The sequence below is a fragment of the Polypterus senegalus genome, chromosome 12 (assembly GCF_016835505.1).
Source record: "Polypterus senegalus isolate Bchr_013 chromosome 12, ASM1683550v1, whole genome shotgun sequence".
NCBI classification, from domain to species: domain Eukaryota; kingdom Metazoa; phylum Chordata; class Cladistia; order Polypteriformes; family Polypteridae; genus Polypterus; species Polypterus senegalus.
The window spans coordinates 155,079,853-155,107,832 of record NC_053165.1 but is presented as its reverse complement, the minus strand read 5'-3'; the positions used below and the strand labels follow the sequence as shown (position 1 = coordinate 155,107,832).

General features: G+C 39.7%; 1 protein-coding gene across 1 annotated transcript; it reads left to right on the top strand.

The window, feature by feature from the left end:
- xab2 (XPA binding protein 2) lies at positions 1–27,809 on the top strand. The gene is made up of 19 exons (XM_039770380.1): positions 1–122; positions 6,921–7,069; positions 7,239–7,362; positions 9,274–9,471; positions 9,915–10,049; positions 10,157–10,321; positions 10,510–10,654; positions 12,346–12,497; positions 13,213–13,332; positions 13,459–13,590; positions 15,561–15,692; positions 16,018–16,131; positions 18,414–18,576; positions 18,936–19,126; positions 19,357–19,479; positions 22,817–22,988; positions 23,135–23,261; positions 23,957–24,069; positions 27,402–27,809. Exons 1-19 carry the CDS (start codon positions 87–89, stop codon positions 27,461–27,463), a joined length of 2,553 nt encoding a protein of 850 aa, XP_039626314.1. The 5' UTR covers positions 1–86; the 3' UTR covers positions 27,464–27,809.
- Positions 27,810–27,980: the final 171 nt, after the last annotated feature.

The following is a 27,980-nucleotide window of genomic DNA, read 5'->3' as shown; positions in this document are numbered from 1 at the left end:
TTGCGTAATCCACATGTTGCGTCTGGTTGGCAGGTCGTACACACGCAACGCTAACAAATCTCAAACTGAAAGAAAAGTGACGCAAAATGTCGACGCAAAAGGACAAGCAGACTGTTGTATTTGTAAGTAGAAATGGATTTGTTTTGGTTGAAGTGCACCTTTTAAAAGAGTCTTTAAGAGAATTTTTGTTAGGCCCGAGTGCAGGCCTGCAGCTAAATTTTGTATTGACGCCGAAGTGCAGATTCAGGCTGCGGGGTCCACTGTCTTGTGCGGTTGTGTTTTGATTCACCGCCTCCGTAAGTTAAGTGTTACGAGTGTGCGTTAGTGCCTAATATTAAGCATATAACCAAGCAGAGAATTTTTTTTTAATAACGTTTGGGTGATTGACTGCCGCCGTTTATGGTCATTAAGCTTTTCCTTCACTGAAACTTTTTCAAGCAATGTTTTCTGTAAAAAGAAAATCTTTATAAGTGATTTCGAATGCGGTTAAGCATATTGCTTGTCTCGTATGGTGTATATTTTTAATCAGTTACGAAGTACGATAATAATGTTCTAGTGTTGCATGTAATTTTTAATGCATTTGTCATTTTCTTCATGTTAATTTAGCCTTGTAAATTGTATCGTTGTCAAAGAAGAAACTAAGCAAAGTTGGAATATTTGGTCATATAATTATTTTTAGAAAAGATTTTTATTGCACATGAAGGCAAGAATTCTAAAAGTCCAGCAGAGCTTCCTCGGCTTAATTTAATACTTTGTGTGGCTGGCCATCATTTTCACGAGAGCCTTCTTTAAAGTGGTGCGACCACCCGTACGGTTTGGTGGATGGTGACCACACATGCCGTGGAGGAGTTGTCGACACAGTGAGTCTTCAGTTCGGACAAATGCGGCTGCAAACATCATAACCGGTTTAATATTTAATAGTCAAGTATATTCATTGTAGCACTGAGCTATATTCTCTACTGTAGATTTTTATTGCAAAACAGAGATTTAAGTAAATTTAAAAACTGCGTATCTATGACATGCAGGCTTGGTACATATGACGTTTCCGACCTTTTGACACATTATTTAAATACCTTAAGAGAAGTTCTTCTTCCGGCTGCTCCCGTTAGGATCATTGGTGTTATTTTTGATTCCTCCCTCTCTTATTCGGCCCACACAAATCACATTAAGAAACTTTCTTACTTTCACCTCCATAACGTATCCCGTGTTCGCTCCTTCCTCTCCTTTTCTAATGCTGAGAAACTTGTCCCTGCTTTTATCACATCCTGCATCGATTATTGTAACTCGCTGCTGGCAGGTGCCCCTTCAAATCTTATATCACAGCTCCAGCTTATTCAAAACTCCGCTGCAAGAGTCCTCACTCGAACCAGCAGCAGCGAGCACATCACACCCATCCTGCTCCGTCTTCACTGGCTTTCTGTGTCTTACAGAATCGAATATAAAATCCTACTAATGACCAACAAAGCCTTAAATAACCTCACACCAAACTACATCAGTGACCTTCTCCATCACTATGTGCCTGCCCGCCCACTAAGGTCCTCTGATTCTGGCCATCTTGTTGTGCCCCCCACTAATCTACACTCCATGGGTGACAGCAGGGCCTTCAGCTGTATAGCGTCCAGACTCTGGAATGACCTACCGAAATTAATCGGGTCAGCCGACTCCATGAATTTTTTTAAAAAACAACTGAAAACTCATCTGTTCAGGAAGGCTTTTAGCTCCACCTGACTTTATTACCCTTCTCTCAGTTTACCTCTCTGTCAAGATGCTCATGTAACCTTTGTGTGTGTGTGTGTGTCAGACCATCAATTATGTTTTCTGTTAGGCTTTTCTCTGAATTCACTGTCTTACTCTTCTTTATTTATCTGGTTTACTACAATGCTATATTCTGTATACCCTGTCATTCTTTATATTCTGTAAGTGCTTTAAGCATGGGAAAGGCGCTATATAAATAAAATGTATTATCTTCTTCCATATCTTTCTGTCCTCTGTATCTTGTTCTGTTACACCCTTCACCTGCATGTCCTCTCCTCCTGCCTTCAGACACGTCTCCTCCCTCTTCTTCGGCCAACAGTAGCCCAATTTCCACCAGCACCCTGGTGGCGACTCGACCGATCCGGTATGGAAATTTGTATTGTTGTCCGCATGTTGATTTTGTCAAAATTTGATACCGGATGCCCTACCTGACGTAACCCTCCTCATTTATCTGGGCTTGGGACCGGCGCGAAGAAACACACCCTTGGTGCATCCCCTGTGGCTGGGTTAAATACCTTAAGAGAAGTTAATTAATGGAAATGGAGTCCCCAGTTTAGAAGTAGTTTTTTTCCAGCATTCAGTAACTGCAGAAGGTCTTGATTGGGTCTCCCTTTAGGGTGTTTTTTTTAATATATGATCAACTTTTTATTTAAACAAACTGTATGCACAAGAAAAGTCAAGCCAGTTCAGAAGGAAATAATGGCACCTTATCTCAGTCCCCCTCCATTTAGCGCTGCATCATCTTTCAGCTCCTTCTGTTAGGGGTCACCGCAGCGGATCTTCTTATTCCTTATCCTCCTGTCCTCGTCACCTTGCTCTGTCACATCCACCAGGCCAGGGGCGGTGAACTCCAGGCCTTGAGTGCCGCAGTGGCTGCAGGTTTTCATTCTTAATATCTTCTTAATTAGTGACCAGTTTTTGCTGCTGGCTACTTCTTTTAATTAAGTTCACTCAGGCCCCATAGTTGTTTCTTTTTCTTTAATTTGCAGCCAAAGAATAATGAGACACAAAGCAAGCCACCACATGGCCAGCTCCCCTGTGCCCATCACACAATATGTGAAATTTAAAGAGAGGTGATGGTCCTGGTAAGGTTGATCTCTCAGGTCACCCAAACATTTTGACGACGCTCTTAGAAAGAACAGAAAAACAACAGTTTTTGAAATGTCTGCTGTGGCAGAATGAGAGCAGCAACAAGCCCTTGAATTAAATAGCAGGTTTAATTAACAGCAAGAATTGGCTTCTCATTAAGAAAGTGATTGGAGTGAAATTGGTTGGAGTTTGAAGCCCCAGTTTAGCTGGTCATCTGTTAGCTCGTTTCACATCTCGTTTCTGCTTGACTGTCATTTAATGAAGAAAGGATTCAATTCAGAGGGCTGAACTCTTCATCAGGGCTACTAAAGTGATGGGGGGAGAAAAGTGAATTAGCAGTGAAAACTGGTCACTGATTAGGAAAAGGGTTAGAATGAAAACCTGCAGCCACTGGAGTTTGCCACCCCTGGCCTAGGCCTTCCTCTTTTCCATCTCGATCCTCAGCATCCTTTTTCAAATATACTCCGCATCTCTCCTCTGCACATGTCCCACCTGATCTGAGCCTCTACTGTCTTCATTTCTAATCCTGTCCATCCTCGTCACACCCAATGCAAATCTTAACATCTTTAACTCTGCCACCTCCAGCTCTGTCTCCTGTTTTTCTGGTCAGTGCCACCGTCTCCAGCCAATATAATATAGCTGGTCTCACTACCATCCTGTAGACCAGGGGTGCCCACACTTTTTTGGCTTGCGAGCTACTTTTAAAATGACTAGATCGAAATGATCTACCTACATTAAAAATGATATACCTGTATATCAGTTCGAAAGTGCCTTTCCACATTTTCCTTCTTTGGAATAGCAATGATAGATTGACAGATCAGACAAACGCACTTCGATTGTGACATTGTGAGAGAAAAAATCCTCATCCAATTCCACATCCAGCCCATAACCAACAACTTTTTTTTAAATTCCCTTCTTTAGTCGATATAAATTGGGAGGCTAACTAGATCCCTTAGATAGGCCGGAGTTTTGCAGTAGCTGGCGCGGGATGACTGACCAGTGTGTTAGAAGAAAAGAGACCTCAGACTGGCCGCCCTGTATATCAATCAAGTGGCAAATGTCATAGGGAGGATATATGATAGACTAACGTTTAAAAATTTATTTTTTTTAATTCAACGCGATCTTACCTGCACTACCTTTGCGATCTACCGGTCGATCGCGATCGACACATTGGGCACCCCTGCTGTAGACGGTAAAGAAAAACGGAAACAGTAGGAAACTAACCACACCGCCCAGGGAGGCTAGAAGAGTGAAAAGAACAAGATCTGCAGTCGTGGCCAAAAGTTCTGAGAATGACCCAAGTGTTGGTTTCCACAAAGTTTGCTGCTTCATTGTTTTTAGATCTTTTTTGACAGATGTTTTCGACTGAAGTTGAATTACAAGCATTTTATAAGTTTCAAAGGCTTTTATTGACAATTACATGAATTTTGTGCAAAGAGTTAATATTTGCAGTGTTGGCCCTTCTTTCTCTTTCAAGACCTCTGCAGTTTGCCCTGGCAGGCTGTCCATCAAGTTCTGGGCCAAATCCTGACTGATGCATAGTCAATCCTTGGAAGTTTTTCAGAATTTGTGAGTTTTTGTTTGTCCACCCGCCTCTTGAAGATTGACCACAAGTTCTCAATGGGAGTTTCCTGGCCACGGACCCACAATTTTGATGTTTTGCTCCCCGAGCCACTTAGTTATCACTTTTGCCTTATGGCCTGGTGCTCCATCATGCTGGATTGTTCATTGTTGGTCACCAAACTGTTTCTTGGATGGTTGGGAGACGTTGCTCTCGGAGATTACATTTAAAAAATGAGGAACACCAACTGTTAAAAGTGACAGGCTCTGGGGTTTTCCATCCAGGGGCAATGAGTAATTTGTCTGCTAAAGTGAGCAAGACCAAACAATTGACGCTGGTGAGAGTAAAGCGGTCCAGTAATGAAAGGGTCTGGGTACTGTGGTAGAAACGAAGAGAGAAAGTGACAGAGTTGTCAGTAGAAATAAATGGGGCAGTGCCAGGCGAACTAAGAAAACATCGGTGGTAAAGTGGATCAGAGGAAATGGCCATTAAAAACATTTGCAAGTGGTGGGATAAAGTCTTAAGAAGTATTTTTAGTTGTGTGAATTGATAATTGGGATTCCTAGAGAAAAGCTGAACATTCCTAAGTATATTGTGGAAGGTAGATCAAGTGTGCAGGTCAATCTGGTTTAATGTTTGTAGAGCTGGATGATGGTTAAGTGTAGCAGCAGTGGTCAAAAAATAACATACAGAATTAAACTAAATGAACCCCCTCCCCTTTAAAGATATCGCAAAAACATAACACCATTCCATCTTTGTCAAGCCATGAGAATCCAAAATACATGTGTTGGTTATGGTAGCTTAAGAGCCCTGAAAATGCTCTTTTAAAAGGGCAATTTAACGATAAGAGAGAAATCGGAAATCTGGCAGCTATTTTCCATTATGTTGAATGAGAAAGGAAATCTGCTTTTAATTTCTGCAATGAACGCTTAAAAGGTTTAATATAAAACGGCAGCAAATTGAAGGCCTCAGAGTCAAAAGTGAAATAGAACTTAAATCAAGAGCAGAACAGTGCATTTAGGGTGCTGTAGAAGTGTTTAAAACCTGTTGTTAGGTCATCCATTACCCACAAAGCAGAATAAATGTGGTAAACACAATCTGACAACTGGAATTCTGAGCATTTTTTTTTTGTCGTGTGATGGGTACAGCAACCCGCTGTATAAGTGCATGCCCCCCAGCCTGACCTGAAGTGATGTGCAAAATTCAGATGTATTTCAGCGTAGCATGTGTGGAGTATGTACACATTAGTGCAAGGGGGGAAAAAAAAGACCCATTGTTTTCCAATCATTTCATGGTGATGTAAATTATATTTGAATAGTGATGTTCATTAAATCGGCCCTAATCCCCTTATGCCACTGTTTACCTGTCTTCTAATGGCTACTCCCAGCATGGTAATGCACCTTGACACACAGCAAAAATTGTCTCAAATTGGTTTTATGGACATGACCGTGAGTTCAGTGTTCTTCAGTGGCCTTCCCAGTCAGTGGATCTGAATCCAATAAAACACCTTTGGGATGTTGTAGAACTGGAGTTGTGCCGCATGAATGTTCAGCCAACAGATCTGCTATAAGAATTTGATACAGTCACGTCAACGTGGACCAGAATCTCAAAGGAATGTTGCCAACATCTCCTAGAATCCATGGCGTGAATAACTGAGGCTGTTTTGAGAGCAAAAGGAGAGCCTACCTAATGTTAATAAAGTGGTCCAAAGAATTTGCTTAGTAAGCGTTGTGGACCACCAGGGGGTATACTGCTCCCCAGCCTCCGACACAGACAGGCCGAGACACAGTGCCAAATAGCACACCTTTATTTAGGTGGGGAAGCGTTTTTCTTTTTCTCCCCACTACACAACAAAGCACAGTACAGAAAGCACCAAACACAACACAATACCGTCGTCCTTTCTTTCTTTCTTTCTCTCTTTCTTTCTCTCTCTCTCTTCTTTCTGTCTCACTCTTTCTCTCTGTTGCCTCAACTCCTTCTAGCAAGCTTTTTCCTCAACCTCCCAACTCTGGCTCGTCTCTGTGAGGCTGACAAGTCCTTTTATGGTGACCAGCCCAGAAGTGTTTCCGTCTTTCCGCCCATGTGGTCTGTAAGCACTTCTGGGTTAGACAGAAACTCCATGCCCTATGGTTTCTCCATTTTTGCAGCACCCATAGTACCCAACAGGGCTGAGGTAAAGAACTCCAAGTCCTATAGTGCCCTGTGGGAATCCAGGGGAGCTGCCATCTAGCATTCTAGGGAAGCAGTGCCCTAAAGAGGCTGTCTTTCCCCCATCCTTCCACTTCTTGGGCATTCTGACCGGGTTGGGCTGCCAGCCGTCTCTTATAGCGTATGTAACACTTTTCCAAGTTGGAGTCATTATTACAAGGTTGTTGATGTATTAGACGTCTGATGTAACCTGTTCACCAAAGCTGATTGCTAAGCTCATGGAGTACTGAAGAGGTTTCCTGCTACTGCTTACCCACTTGCACTGCTGTAATGATGTTTTCTTGCTGTTTTGCCTTTTGTATTAAAGGAAGATGACGATCTCCCGTATGAGGAAGAAATCATTCGAAACCCATATTCAGTGAAGTGCTGGATGAGATATATTGAGTTCAAGCAGAATGCGCCTAAAAGTTCACTTAACATGATTTATGAACGGGCCATCAAAGAGCTGCCTGGCAGGTATAGACTTCCCTTTCTCACTTCATTGTTTTAACGCCACTACTTTCAGTTTGGATGTCTTGCCTTAAAACTTTTAAACATTACTAGTGCATTATTTATTATTAAGTGTTAAGCTCCTTTGCATTCATAATTTGCATGTTTTACTTGAATGTTAATGTTCTGCTTTCAGTTATAAACTGTGGTACAACTATCTGCGACAGAGAAGAAAACAGGTGAAAGGAAAGTCTGTTATAGATCTGGCCTTTGAGGAGGTTAACAACTGCCATGAGAGAGCCCTCGTGTTTATGCATAAGGTACCGAATATGCTTCCCCCAGTTCATTATTGGCATTAACTGTATACTGCATTAGAAGTAGAGGCAAGCCAAAAATAATAATCATAATCCAAACATTTTGGATTGCTTGATATCTCCATATAGAGTAAATATACTGTACTCTGCATGTGGCAGTGATGTCTTTTTAATCCTATAATGTTTTATGTTCTCAAGATAATTTATATTCTCTGAAAATTATGCAAAAGAATGAATGAACAATTAATCCAACATTTGAGTGTTTTTATACAGATAAGTAAGTATTCATGAAAGAATAATACTGAAAACAGTTGTCTTTCAGAATATGAATTATCCTGTCTGATGATTACACGAATATGTCATTGCATTTAACCTTTATTTCTGTTCTGTTGGTGATTGGCTAACTTAGGTATGTACAATATTGTTGTCCTTCAATTATTTAAGTGTGAGATAAGAATTAAAATGTTTTTAGAACACTAAACCAATGGCAAATTTTGTAACTATGTGTTTGTGGACTAAAATAGAGATCGGTAGTCAGTCAGTCATTTATTTTCCAACTTGCTAGATCCTAACAGAGGGTTGTGTGCGGTCTGCTGGAGCCAGTCCCAGCCAGCACAGGGCTCAAGGCAGGAATAAATCCTGGGCAGGGCACACACTAGGGACAATCGCCAATGCACCTAACCTGCATGTAGTGGTGTTAAACTTTGCTAAAATATTGGTGGCAAGAGTGGAGAGCGAGGAATAAAAAAGGAGATAAAAATAATTGCTTTAAAACATTGTTATTCCCTTTGCTACACACATTTGAAATGTTTTTAAACCACAGCCTTCTGCTTTAGGCAGTATGGGACATTTCATACAGTAGGACGTGTTCCTGGCATACAGAAAGCTGTACCTAGATTAGTGGGAAGCTGCATGTTGGTGGTGGTGGAGGCAGCTACACACATGACGGGTAACGCTGGAAACCCTGTCAAGATGACAATTATTCATCTTATTAAAATAACAAAAGAGAAATGTTTTTTTTTTTTTTCTTTCTATAACATCTTAAGTGTTTGTGTCCAGTAACCCAATTTGATATCATTCATCTTTTGTGATTAGTTGTATCTATAACTAGATAATGTTTTCAATTGAATTACATCCTTAATATGCAGTACTCCTGTAGATATGTTTTTACTAAGGCTGGGGTAATTATCTTGAGTAAACAGCCTAGTGGTGTTTCCCAACAAAGATTATATATGTAGAATAACACATTTAATTACTCTGAAGGGTAGTGATGAGGAACTTTTAGGTTGTGGTCACCCAAGTGGCAACCTGTCCATTCCAAACAATCTTATTTCAGAGCAGTTTAAACAAATAAGTAAGACATGAGTTTTTAAGTGAATACTGTAAACCACAACACAACAAGAGTGGTTTTATGTATCTTTAGCATTCTGTAAGCCACTTGTAGGCACTTCAGGTCTGAGATGTCAATTGGTGTATTGCTGTCAAAAAACAAGTTACGTTAAACTGGAATATTTGGTCATATGACTGTTTCTAGAATAGGTTTTATTGCACTTGGAGGAATGAATTCTCAAAGTCCAGCAGTGCTTAATTTAATACTTTGTGATGCCGGACATAATTTTGGTGATGATGAAACTTGTGATGTTCTTACGTGAACAGGTGAAAGTCTTAAATCATGGACAGAAGTGGGATCAAAAATACGGTGGGTCTCATAAATAACAAAAGACTTCATTAAAAGAAAACCCACGTGATAATTATCCTTATGAATGTTTGTTTGCAGTGTTGTCAGTATTGTATTTAAATATAAACCTGTCCATTCTTCCCAAATATCCAGATATATTGCATGCTTTGTGTGGAACTGTGCTTCCTGGATTTTCTTGATATATTTTTCTTTTGATGTATTTATTTTTTTCCTCTTAGATGCCTCGAATTTGGCTGGATTACTGTCAGTTTTTGATGGATCAGAGTAAGATCACCAGAACCCGACGTACCTTTGATAGGGCTCTCAGAGCGCTTCCAATCACCCAACACCGTAGAATTTGGCCAGTTTACCTAAAGTTTGTCCGCAAGTACCCCTTGCCAGAGACTGCAGTTAGGGTGTACCGGCGATATCTGAAGGTTTGTGTTTTATGCTTCTAAAAAAAAAAAAAACTGCTACCTTAGAAAACCAACAAGTGTTTTAAATTTAAGCTCCTTAGTCTGGTCAACAAATAAAATATCTGAAGTACATACTTGAACTTTAACTTGCTCTCTTATAAATAAAGTATTCATTTATATGCTCTCTTTAATAAAGACCCTACATTGTTAAATGCTTCAAGAAAAAAGTGTGGCAGGTTTGACCATGTCTCCTCAGACAGTATTTAATAAGCTGATGCATCTTACCATCTGAAGTGTGTTTGATATTCAGTCATCTCTTTTATACATTTCTGTTTATGGTGTTACATATGCATTACATTACTGAGATAAGATTGATATGTAAATAAATTCTCTGTAATGTGTCCAAGCCAATTAGCCACACAGTTGCTCACATAAGTTTTTTTTTCTTTCCTTCCTGTTATCAGCTGTGCCCTGAAAATGCAGAAGAATACATTGAGTATTTGAAGTCCATTGATCGCCTAAATGAGGCTGCAATACGGCTTGCTGCAGTTGTGAATGAGGAGACATTTGTATCAAAAGAAGGGAAATCTAATTATCAGGTATTTACTTGTGTGTGTGAGAATAATTAGAAAAACAAAAATCATTTTAAGAGTATTATTGTTTTTCCTGATTTGTAACTTTGTAATATGCCACTTTTTACTTTCAGCTCTGGCATGAACTGTGCGATCTTATCTCTCAAAATCCAGACAAGGTCAACTCCCTGAATGTGGGTGCAATCATCCGAGGTGGACTGACTCGCTTCACAGACCAGTTGGGCAAGTTGTGGTGCTCAATGGCTGACTATTACATCCGAAGTGGGCACTTTGAGAAGGTAAACTTGTAGGACAGAAGTGTTATCCAGCCAAGCCATTGCCCTTTCTTGTTATACTAAGAACACCTCCGCTTAGTTTTAATGATACAGGCAGGCAGCATCATTCTAACAGTATATTATTATTTATCAGTTTTTGTTCATGTATGACGGTGAACTAAAATTGAGGCTGACTTTGACGTTCTCTGCAGGCTCGTGATGTATACGAGGAGGCCATTCAGACTGTTGTTACAGTGAGGGATTTCACTCAGGTCTTTGACAGCTATGCACAATTTGAAGAGAGCATGATTGCAGCCAAAATGGAAACCACATCTGAATTGGGGCAAACAGAGGATGGTGAGTTAATTTGTCTTCTATTTACTTGAAAAAAATCTGTAATAGGGAGTGCATTTATGATTTTGTAAATGATTTTTTTTTTTTTTTTTTTTGCACATGTTGTTGTCAATTCTAATTCAAAGACTGAATTGAAGTACAGTATCGGTTTAACATCTGTATTCCAGTGTGGGTGTTTGCAATTTCACGCTGATAAAAAAATATTTTTGCTTGCTGCTTTGATATTTTGTGCTTAGAGTACTGGCTGAATACCTTTCACAAATGTATGTTTTTGATGCAGTGGTCTTTCTTTCTTTCCTATTTCTTTCCTATATGTAAAAGATTTGTGCAAACTTTGTCGTCTTGATTTTAGGGAAAGAGAAATTGATTAACATCATTTTATCCATCTATTATTGACTTTGCCATTGCCAGTTATTTAGTAGACTTTGCATAAGGCTTCCCTTTTCTTTACCATTTTCTGTTGATTGGGATATCCAGGTTTTACACTTACAAAGATAACTAAATCATAATAATTTAAAGAAAGACACAGCAAATTATTGTTAAATACCCTAATTCAATATTAGTAGTATATGCTATTTTGTCTAGAGGTTTTCTGGAGATTCTTAATTTTAGACACTTTCATTTAGTGTTGCCACTTTTGCAGTTCTTGTATGTAGTTATAGTTCGCTTGTCCTTTCTTACCGTAATGACCAGCTGTGGGTTAAATTTCTTCAGCATTAAGCTGTGACTCAGTCCTCTCTTTCATTCAGTTTAAGGCAAAGCTTGGGCTGACATGAGTTACTCCAGTGCTGGTTACAGAGTAACTGTATAAAAACAAGAAAGCAAGACTGTCACTTTGGGTGGTAGACTTGTGCAGCTTCGTAGCAATAAGTGTGGCTGCTTTGGACATTTAAGAAAGCCGGAATGGCTGTCATGAAAATTGTCGATTTTCCTAAAAATAATTGCACATTATCACTTTATTCTCTTTCTGCTGTATTATAACTAGAATACATCTAGTGATAACACATAAATATGCATATATACCTGATAAACGGGAGACTATTTATTGACCCCAAACTTCAGAACACAAGTGCATATATACTTTGAAACACAAATCCACACTGAGGCTAATCGCAGGCTATATTCTGCCATGCAGTTGCCCACCTGTGGTCAGCTTGCTTCAGTCTTCTCTCCTGTATGGCAATCCTCTGAGCTCCTGACTCCTGCTTTTACAGCTGCCCCACAGCACGCGGTACTTCATCTCCTGTGTACTTCTCTTGTCATCCACTTGGGGTCCTGCTCATGCGGGCTGCTCCTCACAGTAAACTGAATGTCATACAGTTGCCTGTTGTGTTGAAAAACATACTGGAGGGACCAGTTTCTTAAGTCCACATTTACAATATTTGCTGCTAAAGTGACTTTTTTTTTCTGCTTATTTTATGACTGTTCTGCAGGGGCCATCGATTTGTTTGGGATCATTTTCAGCACAATTAAATGGGGTCCGTGGAACACCGATTTCCTAGTGAATGCAATTGACTATTTATTTTGCTCCGTTTTTATTGTTTAAATGTTCCATTTAGCTGCTTTTAGAAATAACTTTGGATACTTATATTTACTTCAAAGAAGCTTACACACTTAATTAAACAAGTTGGCATTGTTTGTGTTTTGGTTCTTACCACTTTAACATATTCATTGCTACTTTTCATTTTCCTTAGAGGACATCGATCTAGAGCTTCGACTTGCTCGATTTGAGCAGCTCATTACCCGGCGCCCACTGCTGCTCAACAGCGTGCTTCTACGGCAAAATCCGCACAATGTTCACGAATGGCACAAGAGGGTCAAGCTGTTTGAAGGGCAACCTCGAGAAGTAAGCGAAGAAGTAATATGTAAAGTTCATGTTTGTGGTGGTTGTATGTGCTGCAGTGTTAGTTGACCACAAGTAGTCCTTTGAGTTTTCATAATTCACACTTTCTTAGATTTATTTATTTGGTCCAATAGACCGATCCTGACGATGTTTGGAAAGTAACAAGCAGCCATTTTCTGTTGTCTAATAGCAAAATACTGCTGTTATGGTGGTGATTTTAGAGCCTTATTGGAAGCGCTTATACCAACGGGGATGGCAAGAATCTGAGTTTCACTCCTATCAATGCATATACACACACACACAAAATGATTGCCTAGGGAACATGTTTACCAAGTCTGATGAATACTTCTTTCCCATTGTCAGGAGAACCAAGATACTCTTCAGACCCCAGCAGTCAATAATCAGCAATGAGGGCTAGTGGTAAAAATGTTTAATGAAAAACATAATTCCCAACATTATATGTTGGATCAGTGAGTTTTATGGGCTATTGGCAGTAGAGATGCACTTCCTGCCAGTTTGAGTAAGCTAGGGTCAAAGTACTAGGCTTGTAATTTCAACACTTTGTTGAGCCCAAACCTTAATGGGATTATGTATTCTTTGAGGAAATGGGGCATCAACTATATTAGTCACTCAAAATAATGTAGTGTGTGTTATACTGAGACAGGTGTGGGAAAAACCGTTGTCTGTTTTTCATATTTTTTTTCTTTCAATTTTATAGATAATTAACACTTACACAGAAGCTGTCCAGACAGTGGATCCAATGAAAGCTACTGGAAAGCCACATACGCTTTGGGTGTCCTTTGCCAAATTTTATGAGGAAAATGAACAAATAGATGATGTAAGCCATGTCAATATTTTTTTTACTTCCCCTTCCCAGTCAGGTTAAGAGGCTTGTTGCGTTTGTGTGCCGTTATTCATATTGCTGCTGTTTGTTTTTTTTTCCTTCCCCCCCACCCCCCTGTAGGCAAGGACTATCTTTGAGAAAGCCACCAAAGTTAACTACAAACAGGTAGATGACCTTGCTTGTGTCTGGTGTGAATATGGGGAAATGGAGCTGAGGCATGAGAATTATGATGAGGCTTTGAGGATACTACGGGTAAGATTATCCTTTTAGCATCTGGCTTCACACAGTGTGCATGAAACATTTTCAGCTTTGCCAATGATACTGTATGTTGTTGAGTCAGTGGAGAGATTGAGCATGGAGTCTGAGTGTCTGGGCTTGTGAATGTCCTGGATAAAAAACAAGCTCCAGATCTTTAATGACCTCTTGGGTATAGCTATTAGCAGTGTGTCTGTCTACGGAGAGAGTGTCAACCTTGTCGAGAGGCTTACTTTCCTTGGAAGTGACGTTCATGCCTTTGGTGACCCTTCCCATGAAGTCGGTAGACAAATTGGGAGAGCATGGTGGGTCATGAGGTCGCTGGAAAAAGGGGTATGTTGCGCTCCTGATATCTATACAAAAGGATGAAGGTCCAAGTGTTTAGAGACCTGGAGCTTCCTGTTTTGTTATATGGTTGTTAGACATGGACGCTATCTAGTGACCTGAGACGAAGACTGGACTTCTTCCGTTCTATGTCTCTTCAAGGAATCCTTGGGTTCCACTGGTTTGACTTTGTAGTGAATGAGTGGTTGCTCACTGAGTCCCGAATGAGGCACATTACCTCCATTATGTGGGAGATTCAGTTATGCCACTTCGACCATGTGACAAGATTCCTCAAGGGTGATCTGGCTTGCAATATCCTCATTGTTGAGGACCTGAGTGGCTGGACTAGGCCAAGGAGATGTCCACGTAACACCTGGCTGTGGCAGATAGTCATTTCCGGAGGGTGGGACTGGGTCGCGTATCTGCCAAGGGGGATTGCTAGCCAGGATCCCAAGCTGTTTCGTCATGTGGTGGGTGCAGCAACGTGCTGTACCAGTACATGCTCCCCGACCTGACCGATGATACCTGAAATATCCTGAAGTTTTGTGATTAATGTTTTGGGCCAAGAATCGGAATGTTTGGTTTTTTTGCTGACCCCTGACTCACTGTGTTTCCTTGAGTAAGTCCTCTAACCTACATATGCTTGGGTCAAAAAACAAATGCATCTTGCTGTTTGCTGTGATGTTTAAGGTAAACACCACACATTGGTTTACCAATTCAGCCCTTTTTATAAGCAGATGGTTTTTATACTTTCACAAATAAACAGACTGCTGATTAACCACTGGGCCCAACCCACTTTTAATACTGTTGAGATAGCACAGTCCCTAATGTTTCTTTAGACTAAACCTTGTTTTTATTTGTAGCGTGTTTTTAGTCACTTGCAGAAAGGCCACTGACTTGTTTAGCTGTTGCAAGGATTCTTTCATAAATCTTTGAATGTGATCTGTTAAAGAACTTTGTTTGCTGTGGGCAAATGGCTCTTCCTTGTCTGAACAACATCAGTCTCCTGGCTACAACACTAGTCTGACTGTTGTTAAATGTTGCTGTACTAAATCAAATGGGTGTTTTGCAATGATACATTTTGTTATAGAAGTAGAGTCTGTATATATAATGTGTTTAGTTCTGCTCTACCAGGAAGTGAAAACCATGTGTCTCCTGGAGTTTACATTGGTAAATCTTAGCATTTGCAGTGCCTAAGCTAATGTGGCCTAATAAAGTAATCTCTGGAACAGTAAAAAGTGGCTTAAGTGAGACACATTTGTCTTGATATTGCCTACTTCAGTATAATATTTGTGATTTCTTGATGTTCATGAGTAATGTTAAGTGTATCAGTGGCTCGTAATATAACATACTGCACAGATATGATTGACCTTTATCAGCATAATTGGGACCAAAAGATGGTTTTGTTAAGGTCTTGTTACATAAGAGTAAATAAGTAATTGGGGCGTTTTTGCAGTGCCTAAACAAAAGAGTTACCATTACATTTAAGCAGAATATCTGCATCTAAGAGTTAGTGATCGTAACATTTTGAAAACATGAAGCCTTTATAATGTCTTTATTTTTTCAATTGAAAGTAGTTCTTTGCATTTTTAAAACCAGTGTAATTCTTAATACTCAAGGAAGTTTATTTTGATCTTTAACAGAAAGCTACAGCTGTTCCTGCACGGAAAGCAGAATATTTTGACTCCACTGAACCTGTCCAGAATAGAGTGTACAAGAGCCTAAAGATCTGGTCAATGTTGGCAGATTTAGAAGAGAGCTTGGGAACATTTAAGGTGAGAATACTTATACTGTAACGTCTTGTATAAAGAAATCTTGGTGCACATAACGTATATTTTGTGACAGGGATTTTGCCCTGTGTTGGACTGGAGACCTGTCCAGGGTATTAGTCCTGTCATGTGCTTGCTTGGATAGGCTCCTGGCATCCCCCCCACCTCCTAAAAGAATAAGACAGTGGTGTGATATAGATTTTGTACATTTTTTTTTTTTTCTTCCCTTTTATTACAGTGGACTTCCTTTTGGTTTTGCTAAGCTTCATCTAGCAGTATTCCTTCTATTCATAGTACTTCTAATGCTGCTGTTCTTGCTTGTACTTTACAGTCTACCAAGGCAGTGTATGACCGCATCATTGATCTGAGAATTGCTACTCCACAGATTATCATTAATTATGCCATGTTTTTGGAGGAGCATAATTACTTTGAAGAAAGCTTTAAGGTATGCATTTTTGAGGATTTTTAGGTTGTTTGCAGTTTTCTAAAGTGGGTATTTTTAGAGAAGAAAATGTCATTTATTGCATTTCTTAAGAAGAGAGTGGTACTTTTTTCTTATTTGGGAGGAAGCATACACTGTTTTCTGATTGAGATATAAATAAAATGTATGTATATACACACACATATGAGTATATGTACAGTGTATTTTGTGTGTGTGTGTGAAAGTTTGGGAACCCCTCTCAGCCTGCATAATAATTTACTCTCAACAAAAAAAGATAACAGTGGTATGTCTTTCATTTCCTAGGAACATCTGAGCACTGCGGTGTTTTCTGAACAAAGATTTTTAGTGAAGCAGTATTTAGTTGTATGAAATCAAATGTGAAAAACTGGCTGTGCAAAAATTTGGGTCCCCTTGTAATTTTGCTGATTTGAATGCACGTAACTGCTCAATGCTGATTACCTGCAACACCAAATTGGTTGGATGAGCTCGTTAAGCCTTGAACTTCATAGACAGGAGTGTCCAATCATGAGAAAAGGTATTTAAGGTGATCAATTGCAAGTTGTGCTTCCCTTTGTTTCTCCTCTGAAGAGTGACAGACAGCATGGGATCCTCAAAGCAACTCTCAAAAGATCTGAAAACAAAGATTGTTCAGCGTCATGGTTTAGGGGAAGGCTACAAAAAGAGGTTTTAACTGTAAGGAACGTAATCGGGTAATGGAAGGCCTCAGGCACAGTTGCTGTTAAACCCAGCTCTGGCAGGCCAAGAAAAATACAGGAGCGGCATATGTGCAGGATTGTGAGAATGGAAGTGATCTGTGGGTTGTCTGTAACCAAAGACCTGCAAGAACATCTCGCTGCAGATGGTGTATCTGTACATCGTTCTACAATTAAGCGCAATTTGCACAAAGAACATCTGTATGGCAGGGTGATGAGAAAGAAGCCCTTTCTGCACTCATGCCACAAACAGAGTCGCTTGTTGTATCCAAATGCTCATTTAGATAAGCCAGATTCATTTTGGCACAAAGTGCTTTGGACTGATGAGACAAAAATGGAGTTATTTGATCAGAACAAAAAGTGATTTGCATGGCGGAAGAACAACACCGCATTCCAGGAAAAACACCTGCTACCTACTGTCAAATTTGGTGGAGGTTCCATCATGTTGTGGGGCTGTGTGGCTAGAGCAGGGACTGGGGCCCTTGTTAAAGTCGAGGGTCAGATGAATTCAACCCACTATCAACAAGTTCTTCAGGATAATGTTCAAGCATCAGTCACAAAGTTGAAGTTATGCAAGGGTTGGATATTCCAATAAGACAATGACCCAAAACACAGTTCAAAATCTACAAAGGCATTCATGCAGAGGGAGAAGTCCAATGTTCAGGAATGGCCGTCACAGTCCCCTGACTTGAATATCATCGAAAATCTATGGGATGATTTGAAGCAGGCTGTCCATGCTCAGCAGCCATCAAATTGAACTGAACTGAAGAGATTTTGTATGGAAGAATGGTCAGAAATACCTCCATCCAGAATACAGACACTAATCAAAGGCTATAGTCAGCGTCTAGAGGCTGTTAGATTGGCAAAAGGAGGCTCAACTAAGTATTGATGTCCTGTCTCTGTTGGGGGGCCCAAATTTATGCACCTGTCTAATTTTGTTATAATGCATATTGCATATTTTCTGTTAATCCAATACACTTAATGTCACTGCTGAAATCCTACTGTTTCCATAAGGCATGTCGTATATTAAAAGGAAGTTGCTACTTTGAAAGCTCAGCCAATGAGAAACAAAAATCCAAAGAATTAAGAGGGGATCCCAAACTTTTTCATATGACTGTGTGTGTATAAAAGTGAGTACACCCCTCACATTTTTGTAAATAATTTATTCTATCTTTTCATGGGACAACACTGAAGATATGACACTTTGATACAATGTAAAGTAGTCAGCGTACAGCTTGTATAACAGTGTAAATTTGCTCTCCCCTCAAAATAACTCAACACACAGTCATTAATGTCTAAACCGCTGGCAACAAAAGTGAGTACACCCCTAAGTGAAAAATGTCCAACTAACTGTAAATGTAACCTAACTTTCCAATTTTTTAAACACATACTTCAGGTATTGAAGATATGCTATTCTAAGTTAGATGTATCTGCATTGCAAGCAAGAGCCACTACGTGTGTCCTTAATTTGCAGTTTCATTGATAGCTTTCAGGACAGCAAATGCATTGGTAATCTTTCAGTAATCTATTTGTTGTAGATTAATGTTAATCTTGAATGTTTGATATTTGCAGGCATATGAAAGGGGGATTGCACTCTTCAGATGGCCCAATGTGTATGACATCTGGAACACATACCTGACCAAGTTTACTGATCGTTATGGTGGCAAGAAGCTTGAGAGAGCCAGAGATCTTTTTGAGCAAGCATTGGATGGGTGTCCACCTAAATTTGCCAAAAGTAAGCTTAAGAGAAGTAATTGGATTAAGATGTGCCATTCTTTCCATGAAAGGGAAAAGTTATAGGCTTACGTATGTTATTTGAAGTTGCACTTATCTGCTGTTTGTACTTGAACATCTCAATATTTTATGCTTCAAAAGGTTTAGCAAATTCAAAGTTTGTTCTTTTTATTGTATTGTATTTCCAAGACTCCAAACATTAGTAAAACTTGACAGACTCCCAAGTCTAAATATTGAATAACCCTAAACACTAAATATTTCACGAGAGTGACTTCAGATTTCAGTTCAGTTTACCAGATATAGCATCCCACCACTTACTTTTTGATTTTTTTTTTTTTTTTCCCCCCCACCCTTTGAAAGCCATTTACCTACTGTATGCCAAACTTGAAGAAGAGTATGGCCTTGCCAGGCATGCTATGCGCGTGTATGAGCGAGCAACACAAGCAGTTGAACCAGCTGAGCAGTATGAAATGTTTAACATTTACATCAAAAGAGCAGCTGAGATTTACGGGGTCACCCGCACCAGGAGTATCTATCAAGATGCCATCACGGTAGGTGCTTCTCAAATGGGTTGCATTTTTTTTTTTTTTTTGTTTCCTTCCTAATTGGTCCTGCCATTTTAGGAGTTTCACTACCAGTTTGCTTGCTGAGATTAAAGATGTAACACTCATTTTGCAGTATTGACCTTGGTTTAAATTCCTCTTTGTAGGACAATGTCTCGTTCAGGAACTTTTTTTTTTTCCTTGTGTTCTCTCAAAACTTACTTTTGACTTCTTTCCAGGTCCTGCCTGACGAGCATTCCCGTGAAATGTGTCTGAGGTTTGCTGACATGGAGTGCAAGCTTGGAGAGATTGATCGAGCTAGGGCCATTTATTCATACTGTTCCCAGATGTGTGATCCACGGGTAAGTGAGAGTAAGAAGATTTACCTGAATGGAAAAGAACCTGCCATGTTTTTGTGGGCTAAAAAAAAAGATGAATTTCGCAACATTACATTACCGCTATATATACTTAATTTACAAATCAGAATTAAACTAATAACAAACAAGTACTGTATAGAATTAGTTTTATTTTTCTCTCTGATAAAGGGTTAAGTGAATTTGAAGATTAACAGATTATTACTAAATGAGATTATTTTCTTAGTATAAAATCTTATTCATATTGACTTGGACTGTATTCTATGCGATTTGGTCATTTGGGTGCTAAATGTTCAATCATTGTATTAAAATGCAAGAATGGTCTATACCTTTATGATGTTTGTCTTGGAGCACTTTGAGCTACTTTTTGTATGAAAATGTGCTATATAAATGAATGTTGTTCTTAAAAAATTCCTCTACATTTATTTATTTCTGTAGTTACATGCGTGGGGTAAACCTGGAAGTGGAGTACTAGGTTTTATATTAATTAATAGCAGTAATAATTCTTTACATTTTATGCAGTGCTTCTTTGACTACTCAAAGCGCTTCCACACAGGGAGCACCCGAGCCAGAAGCCCATGATCTCCTTACTGCAAGGCAGTAGCGCTTATTCTGCACCACCTGCGCGATTTATAGTCCATAGCTTTTGACTGCATAGGGCCACAGTGCCTTTCATGAACATTTTTGTTTGCTTAACTTAAGTTTTGGATTGAGTGTTAAGTCCATTTGTGTGAAAGTGAACTTTACAAGGGAGGCGTGGTAATGCGGTGGTTAGCCCTGCTGTCCCAAGGCTTCAACATCCTGGGCTCAGATTCCACAACCCTATTGTTCTTTTCTCTCCATGGAACTTGCATATGTTCCTCTTGCCCCGAGATACACATTTGTGAAGTTGATTTTCACTTCTAAATTGACCTCCTATTAGTGCAAGAATGGGTTGCGTCTGGTTTGAGGTGGACCTTCACCCTATACAGGACTGCTTTCCACTGCTGCTGGGATAAACTCTGGCCCCCAGCTACCTTAGTAAGCAGGTTAAAGACAGTTATGCCATAAATTGTACAGCTGATTTTATGTACGAGATGATTTTTGAACATATATTACTAGAACTATATATTTTCAGGTCCAAGTCTAAAATATAATTTGTTGTTCTCATTGTATGTGTATCTCTATTTCAGTTTACAGCCGATAGTAGTCTTTATTTTACTAAACATAATCATGCATGTTTGTTGAAATGTGAATTTTTTTATTTGCCGTATGTAACCTAGTACATTTTATTGTTTAAAAGTGGAAAATGGTGGCAGATCAAGCTGGGATATTACTTGACACATTTTTCCCCTCCTGTTGCATGTTCAGGTAGCACACTGGCTTGAAGGATTAATTTTGGGTTATACTTGGATGCCTGGAATGCTTACTAGCGCGCGGCATGGTTGCCATGCATTCCCACCACTCTTTTCACACGTCCTGTGAGCACATCATCAGAAATTAACAGAGAATTCACTCAAGCTCCATACGTGCAAAGCATACAATTATTCAACTCAAAATTATATATATCAAGCACATCTGTCTCGTTTAAAATTGTCCAAAATGTTTCAAGGGCAAGATCCAACTTGCGAACGCTGCAATCAAGTTCCAGCCTCACTGGGTCACATGTTTTGTGCCTGCACCAAATTAACAACATTCTGGACCAATCTTTTTAAATGCCTGTCGGACAGTCTTGGTAACACAATCCCTCCTAACCCATTTATAGCTGTGTTTGGTGGACTTCCAGATAGCTTAAAGTGGAGAAGCACAAACAAACTGTAATTACCTTTACTTCATTATTAGCACATATGTTCCTCAAATGGAAGAATCCAAACTCTCCTCTTTTAAGACGACAACAACATTTATTTATATAGCACATTTTCATACAAACAGTAGCTCAAAGTGCTTTACATAATAAAGAATAGAAAAATAAAAGACTCAATAAGAAAACAAAAAAAGTCAACATTAATTAACATAGAATAAGAGTAAGGTCCAATGGCCGGGGGGGGACAGAAAAAACAAAAAAAAAACTCCAGACAGCTGGAGAAAAAAATAAAATCTGTAGGGATTTCAGACCATTAGACTGCCCAGTCCCCTCTGTCAGTGGTTAACTGATGTTGTTATATACTGTTTGAAATTGGCAAAAATCAAATTCTCACTTAAAGGATCTGTGCAGAACTTTTTCAAAATCTGGCAGGATCCTAATCAAAAACATTTTAGAATAAGCTTTTAAAGCACTGATGAAGCAGATTCTCTCCCCTTGTTCTTCATTTATCTTTATTCACTTATTAATTCATCTGTTTACTTGTTTTTACTCTGCTGGCCATACTCGCTTTCTCAGGGGTGGGGGTTGATTTGTTTTTGATCCTATTTTTGTAAAAATGTAACTATTTGTATGGAATGTTGTGTGATTTCAGTAAAATTAAAAAAAGAAAAAAAAAAAAGAAATGAACACGACGCGTGCGTGAGTTGCAGTACCAGTGGTATGTGACGTTGTTTACTTTCACAATCTCCTTAGTGACAGATGTGCCTGTCAGAACAGCTCCCATAAAATCACTAGCTCCTTGAAAGTTGATGTGGAAAGGTGCAAGGTGAAAGGGAAGGAAATTCGAGACAGATAAGTCTGTGCAAAATGGAAAATGTCAGAGAAAAGAAGTGTGGATTCGTCCGTTGCAAGATAATGCAGAGTGGCAGCAAGCCGCATATCTTCCCCAACAGGATCAATGTGCAGACTTCGATAGCAAATCATCAGAATTAAATGCCGTCATGTGAAAATATTCATGGTGCTTTTCTTCGTCCTTTTCTCGCATAGGCAATACAAGCATTGCATATTCCCCATCTTAATGACGTGGTGCATTTTAAGCATCTCGCATACCAATTTCTTTGTTGCTGTTGCAACTTCTCAACAGCATCAGAATGCAAAGAATTTTTCTTTAACATCTTCCCTCAATTCACAACACAGCAAAACTTAAGATTGTTTTCTCACCGTGATGGTGTCTTGCACTGCAACCTGGTGGAATCCTCCAGATATACATAAAGTATGCATGCAGATATAGTCAACATACAGCTTGTGCGGCAGCAGTGTCTGCAAACGTACGCATCGTGTAGTGTTAAGTTTCCCTTAGGTGGGAAAGTGCTTTCTGGAAATGCAAAAAGTAAACCATTAAAAGACTGCTTATTCAGTAAACATATAAACAGTTTGTAATGTTGAAGCATTCTTCTTTAAGTTACTTTTGACTGTGTACATTGACTGTCTACTTTTTGTTCCAGAAAATGTTCACATCTTAAAATAATTTTGTATTTGAAGGTGACTCCAGCTTTCTGGCAGACCTGGAAAGAGTTTGAGGTTCGTCATGGCAATGAGGACACCATACGTGAACTTCTTCGCATTAAGCGCAGCGTGCAGGCCACCTACAACACACAGGTCAACTTTATGTCCTCGCAAATGCTGAAGGCTTTTTCCAATGCGACTGGTACAGGTAATCGTGTCTGCAAGATAAAAAGTAGAACGGAGTTCTAGAAACACTTCTGTTAGCCTGTATAAACAGTTTAGACTGACTTGTCTTTGTTAATGTGATTGTATCTGCTTTATAAGAGACACATCTTTAAATATTTTCCCATCTAGTTTCAGACTTGGCCCCTGGACAAAGTGGCATGGATGACATGAAGCTTCTTGAGCAGAAGGCTCACTTGCTGGCTGCTGAGTCTGCGAGAGAAAAAGTGACTACAAAGGAAAAGATTCTGTTTGTCAGGTAATCTGAGCTCAGTTGACTGACATAACACCTCTTCAGTTATTCTGCTTCATTGTTGTACATTTGAGTTTTTGATTGGCACTGTGAATTTCTACTTTTAAAAAAGTATGCAAATATATAGAACTGTGGCCGATTGCTTACAGAAAAGTTGTTTGAGTCAGTGACTGCTGAAATGGAATGTTTTCCTTGGCAAGCTGTGACCGTGATCTTGGTAGTTTTAAATGTGGCTTTTATTGCCACATCTCGGACACTTTACACAGTTTATATTAATTTACTTTAAAGATACAGATTCTGTTTTTGAGAATGAGAATAAATACACTCAGTTGAATATATTAACAATTATAGTGCAGTGGTTTGCGTTGCTGTCTTATGGTTTAGGGAGACAATCAGATGCCATCCCGCTCCATCTTTGTGCAGTTGGCATGTCCTTATTGTATCTGGATGTTCTTTCACACCCTAATAGCATGAATGATAACTCGGAAATGAGCATTACAATGAATCTGCATTCGTTCTTTGCACTGGCACTCTATCCATGGCTAGCATCCTGTATTTGTAAATTGTATTATGAGCTGATCAGTATTAAAAAGTCTAGCTTAAATAAATAAATAAAGCTACTGATTCTGTTTGGGATTTGAAATGATAGAAATGCATTGCTAATACAATAATACCATTGGTTTTGTTGTTTGGGATAACAGGGGTGACGAATCACGCAGTGAATTGGCTGAGCTTATGAAACAAGCAAACCCGGATGAGATTGACATTGATGATGACGACAGTGATGAAGGTAGTGACGATGCTGAACCGGAAGGTGAGGTGTAGGGGATGGGGTATTGAAATAAAATATTATGTGGTTGTCCTAAACCAAGTTGATCAGTGAGCTCCAAGGTAGCAATGGATGAACTCAGTCTTGTAAGTGTTCACCCTAGGAGAAGGTTCATCAGGGCCTTGTTCTGGCAAACCTTCTCTGACGTTGGCCCAGTTTACCTCAGAGTTTGGACTGACACACAGTCTGCTGCTGCCTCTTCCTATCTACTGGCTTTTTTAAAGGGACCCCTAGCTTAGCTGTTGCAAACCCTCCCTTTACCCAAGTCACCTTAATTACATACTTCCAATTGCCAAAGCAATACTTCAGCTCCATAGTCCATAGGCTTTAAACCATCTCCTTTGGTTTTTCTCTTTTAGTTGCCTTCATTAATCCAAATTCACAAGAACAAGCAAAGCTTTCAACATAGTCCCAGTTATATGAAAGATTTCAAAGCAATTCTGCTGTATTCAGACTTCAGTTAGTCAACCAGGGAGTGATTGTGTCTTTTGAGTAGTGTGCATTTTGTGCATGCCACTTCCTTAAACGTCCTATTTGCCAGTTTATCATTGTGGCTTTCCATATAATGGTGTAACCAAACACACTACTTGCTGCTTCTTACCAGGATTGGCATGAACAGGCAGAAAGGCAAGTGGAATTGCTAGTCACTAAAGAACTCTCAAATGAGGAAATGAAGGGTTTTTGGCAGTATCTGGACAGTGGTTGCTTTATCCCTTAAAATAACTGAAGCGCTACCCCTCAACATTGCCACTTTTTAAACGTATTTCTTTGTGACCTTTTTATACCTGTTTAGTAAAACGTAAATCAAGTCAATGCTGCTTTGGTTGAAACAATGAACATTGTTCCTTCAGTAAAGATAAAGCACCACTTAAAACAAACCTCAAAGAACAGGATGAAATGTAGCATGTGCATAAAGTGTTACACCATCTGAGTTCAGCAGGAGACAACTTTATGTATAAGTTCATATATCTTCTTACCTCACCAATCCAACATTTTCTCAGCCCATAATAAAACCTCTTACCGTCTACTGATGGATCAAGACTTTGCTTCACCCAGTCGTTGTCCTCCTTTTCCATCAAATGCCCATACCACCCAAGACCGTGCCTGTGCAGGATGATGCTTATAGGTTCAACATTCACTTTGCAGCATAGAGTGACATATCATCATACACATCTCAGTTCTTTCTGACTTCCTCAGATATTCAAATTTTAATTCCCAGGTCTCCCAATGATGCATCATACAGACACATACACAAGTGGAATAAATTCTGTCTTTGGTTATAAGTAAAGCCTACTTAAACTTTAGTAATGGTAGTATTTTTCTAAACTTTTGCCAACTGCACCTCAATCTTGTGGTCACTGCAAATTCTGCCTGTTGTATAGCAGGGTTTGTGGTGGCTGTGGCATTTGAAATGATTAATTGAAAGTGCTGCAGTTGGGCCTGGACTCGTGGGTGTGGCACCAACCCTAACCCCCCCCGCCCCATTGACGCAGAGTGTGTCATTAGGCGGAGCTCCTGCACCCACAGGTAGAAAAGGGAGTTTGTGCCTAAAATGATGGAGAGAGATTGAGACTGAAAGGAGAACTGAGGTTAAGAGTAGAGGAAGAACAGCCAGGATGATGAGACCACCGTGCATTATGGAATGGAGACAGACGGTCAGGAATGTGCCCCAGTAGAAAAGAGCAGCAGGCCTTTACTCAAGAAGGGGGATGAAGAAGGAAGGGGCGCTCCTATTAAGCAACGCAGGCAAGTAGGAGCGGCTCCTTTAGACGCCAGAGGACTGTCCTGAGGAAGATGTGAATAGGGTTCATTGAACCCAAACCTGGGAGTACAAGGTAGACTGAACCTGTCAGTGGGCAACTCCTCTCGCTGCAAGGTCCAGATGGGATAAACCGAGGAGGTGCCAGATTTTTAGAAAGCGGCACTGGGGGCTCTGGGCTGTTTTGAGAGAAGATCTGCCTGAGCTTTAACCTTGTGTTTTTTAAAGGAATTATTTATTGTGGATTTTAACCTCCACTGGACACTTGTTTTACTGAGAATTATTTATTTATTTCTTTATATAAAGATGGCACTGCACTTTTTCGGCACATAATTTTGTTTTGGAATAAAAGCATGGAAACACTTTTCACCTACGGTACCTTTTGATGACTTGTGTGTGTCCCTCTTTGCCCGGCTCATCCTTGGTTTCATTATCGAGATGTCTGGGTTCAAGCTGCCAGGGACCGTTGCAATGCCCCATCAGTTCTAAACTGGTCATAAATTATACCAAAATGTTATTTTATGGAGTAATGCATTGTTGGCTGTTTGTTCAGTTTACTTTATGAAATATAAATATATATACTACAGACTATAAAACAGACATGTCTGCACACATTTCCTTCCATAAGTGTCAGAATCGTGCAGTCAAAGCTGTATTGTTTTTATCCCATGTACAGAATCAGGTTGAATTGCAAATTTCTAAAGAGAGATTTTCGGTGGAGTCATTTTTAAAGGTTTTTCAGAAGAATCTTGGCTCCCAAACCCCATGTGCCTGCTACTGAATGAGTCCTTGAATAATCCAGCACCCATCCACACTAAGAAAAGCTGAAGTCTTTTAAACCACCCCCCCAGTTATATCAAAATGACCAATGTTGACAATGGCTTGATCACTTAAATCGAATTGAAAAGTTCACACTGTATCCTAAAAAGTGTGCTCCACATTGGCTAAATGAGAATTTATTGTGAACACCCTCTGTTGGAGACTACACGGGAGCTTTTCATTTTTCTGTGCACAATCTATAACAAGAATCGTGTTGCACCTGGAGTGTTGTAGGGGGACAGCTGGTCTGTATGAAAATGTTCTTTTTGGATTTGATTATCCATGCAGATCGCCATTCGTTGTATTTACTGAAGTCTTTTTATCCGTTATTTAACCCAGCTGAAGTTGGTCAGTAGCGGTGCTCAGCACTGCTGTCTCAAGTTTAAGTTTGCTGTGATGCGTCCAGTAAGATTCTTATTTGCTGGTCTCCCACTGATTGGTGACAGTACTATAAGAATGCTTCAGACCTCCAGAGACCTGGGATCGATTCCTCTCCTGATCCCAGCGTGTCTCTGTGGGTTTTCTTTCCACAAGCCAATGGCATGTTGCGTGTTACAATAATTGGAGCCAAGCACTGGCTTGGTCTGAGTGTTTCACCATTGGACTGGCACTCGGTTCTGGGTTACTTGAATAAGGCAGGTGCTTTCTGCGACTCCAAACTGAATAAGTGGATTAGAAAATGGAACGGCTTCTGAATACAGAAATTGTCAAATATGTAATCATGGTTTTTCTTTTATAGTGGTGGAGTTGGAGCAAAAGAGTGTGCCCTCTGCTGTGTTTGGAGGACTGAAAGATGACTGACTGTAACAAGGCAGTTCTGGAAAGATCTGATATCTCCAGCAGAGGAGGAGTGGTGGCTGCTACACGGCCAACGAAAGTCAGGTGGAAACGTGAGGACCCTTGTCTGCTTCGTCAGCTTTAAAGGCCACATGCTTTACTGAACCTGATCTCTCAAATGGAAAAGCACAAACATGAAACTGAACCACCTGCCTTTAGAGGTATTGTGATGTTAGAATGTGTAAGCAGAAAGGCACTGGATTATGCGATGTAAATGTGTGTGTGTTTTCTAAATGTTACACCCCCCCTTCCAAGTTTATAAATCTGTACAGATTTTAAAGAATTGTTAAATATTAGTGGCATACACAAATGACTGTGTGGTGGTCTTTTTTTAAATAGAGTTCAGTTATTCCAAAGTGCTTATCTTTAAAGATTTCTTATAAAAATGTTTCATTCAAATCAGTGACTTCATGCATCAAAGCACGTATTAAAGTACAGATACCCCCTTTCAGTGTTGCAGCGCCCAAGGCCGTTTTTGGGC

What these genes read in the sequence shown, in the direction of transcription:
- xab2 (XM_039770380.1), top strand. Translation starts at nt 87, where the DNA reads ATGTCGACGCAAAAGGACAAGCAGACTGTTGTATTT. An exon ending in CCCTCGTGTTTATGCATAAG is followed by an intron (nt 7,363 to 9,273) that starts GTACCGAATATG and finishes TTTTCCTCTTAG; the next exon opens with ATGCCTCGAATTTGGCTGGA. An exon ending in AAAATGAACAAATAGATGAT is followed by an intron (nt 13,333 to 13,458) that starts GTAAGCCATGTC and finishes ACCCCCCTGTAG; the next exon opens with GCAAGGACTATCTTTGAGAA.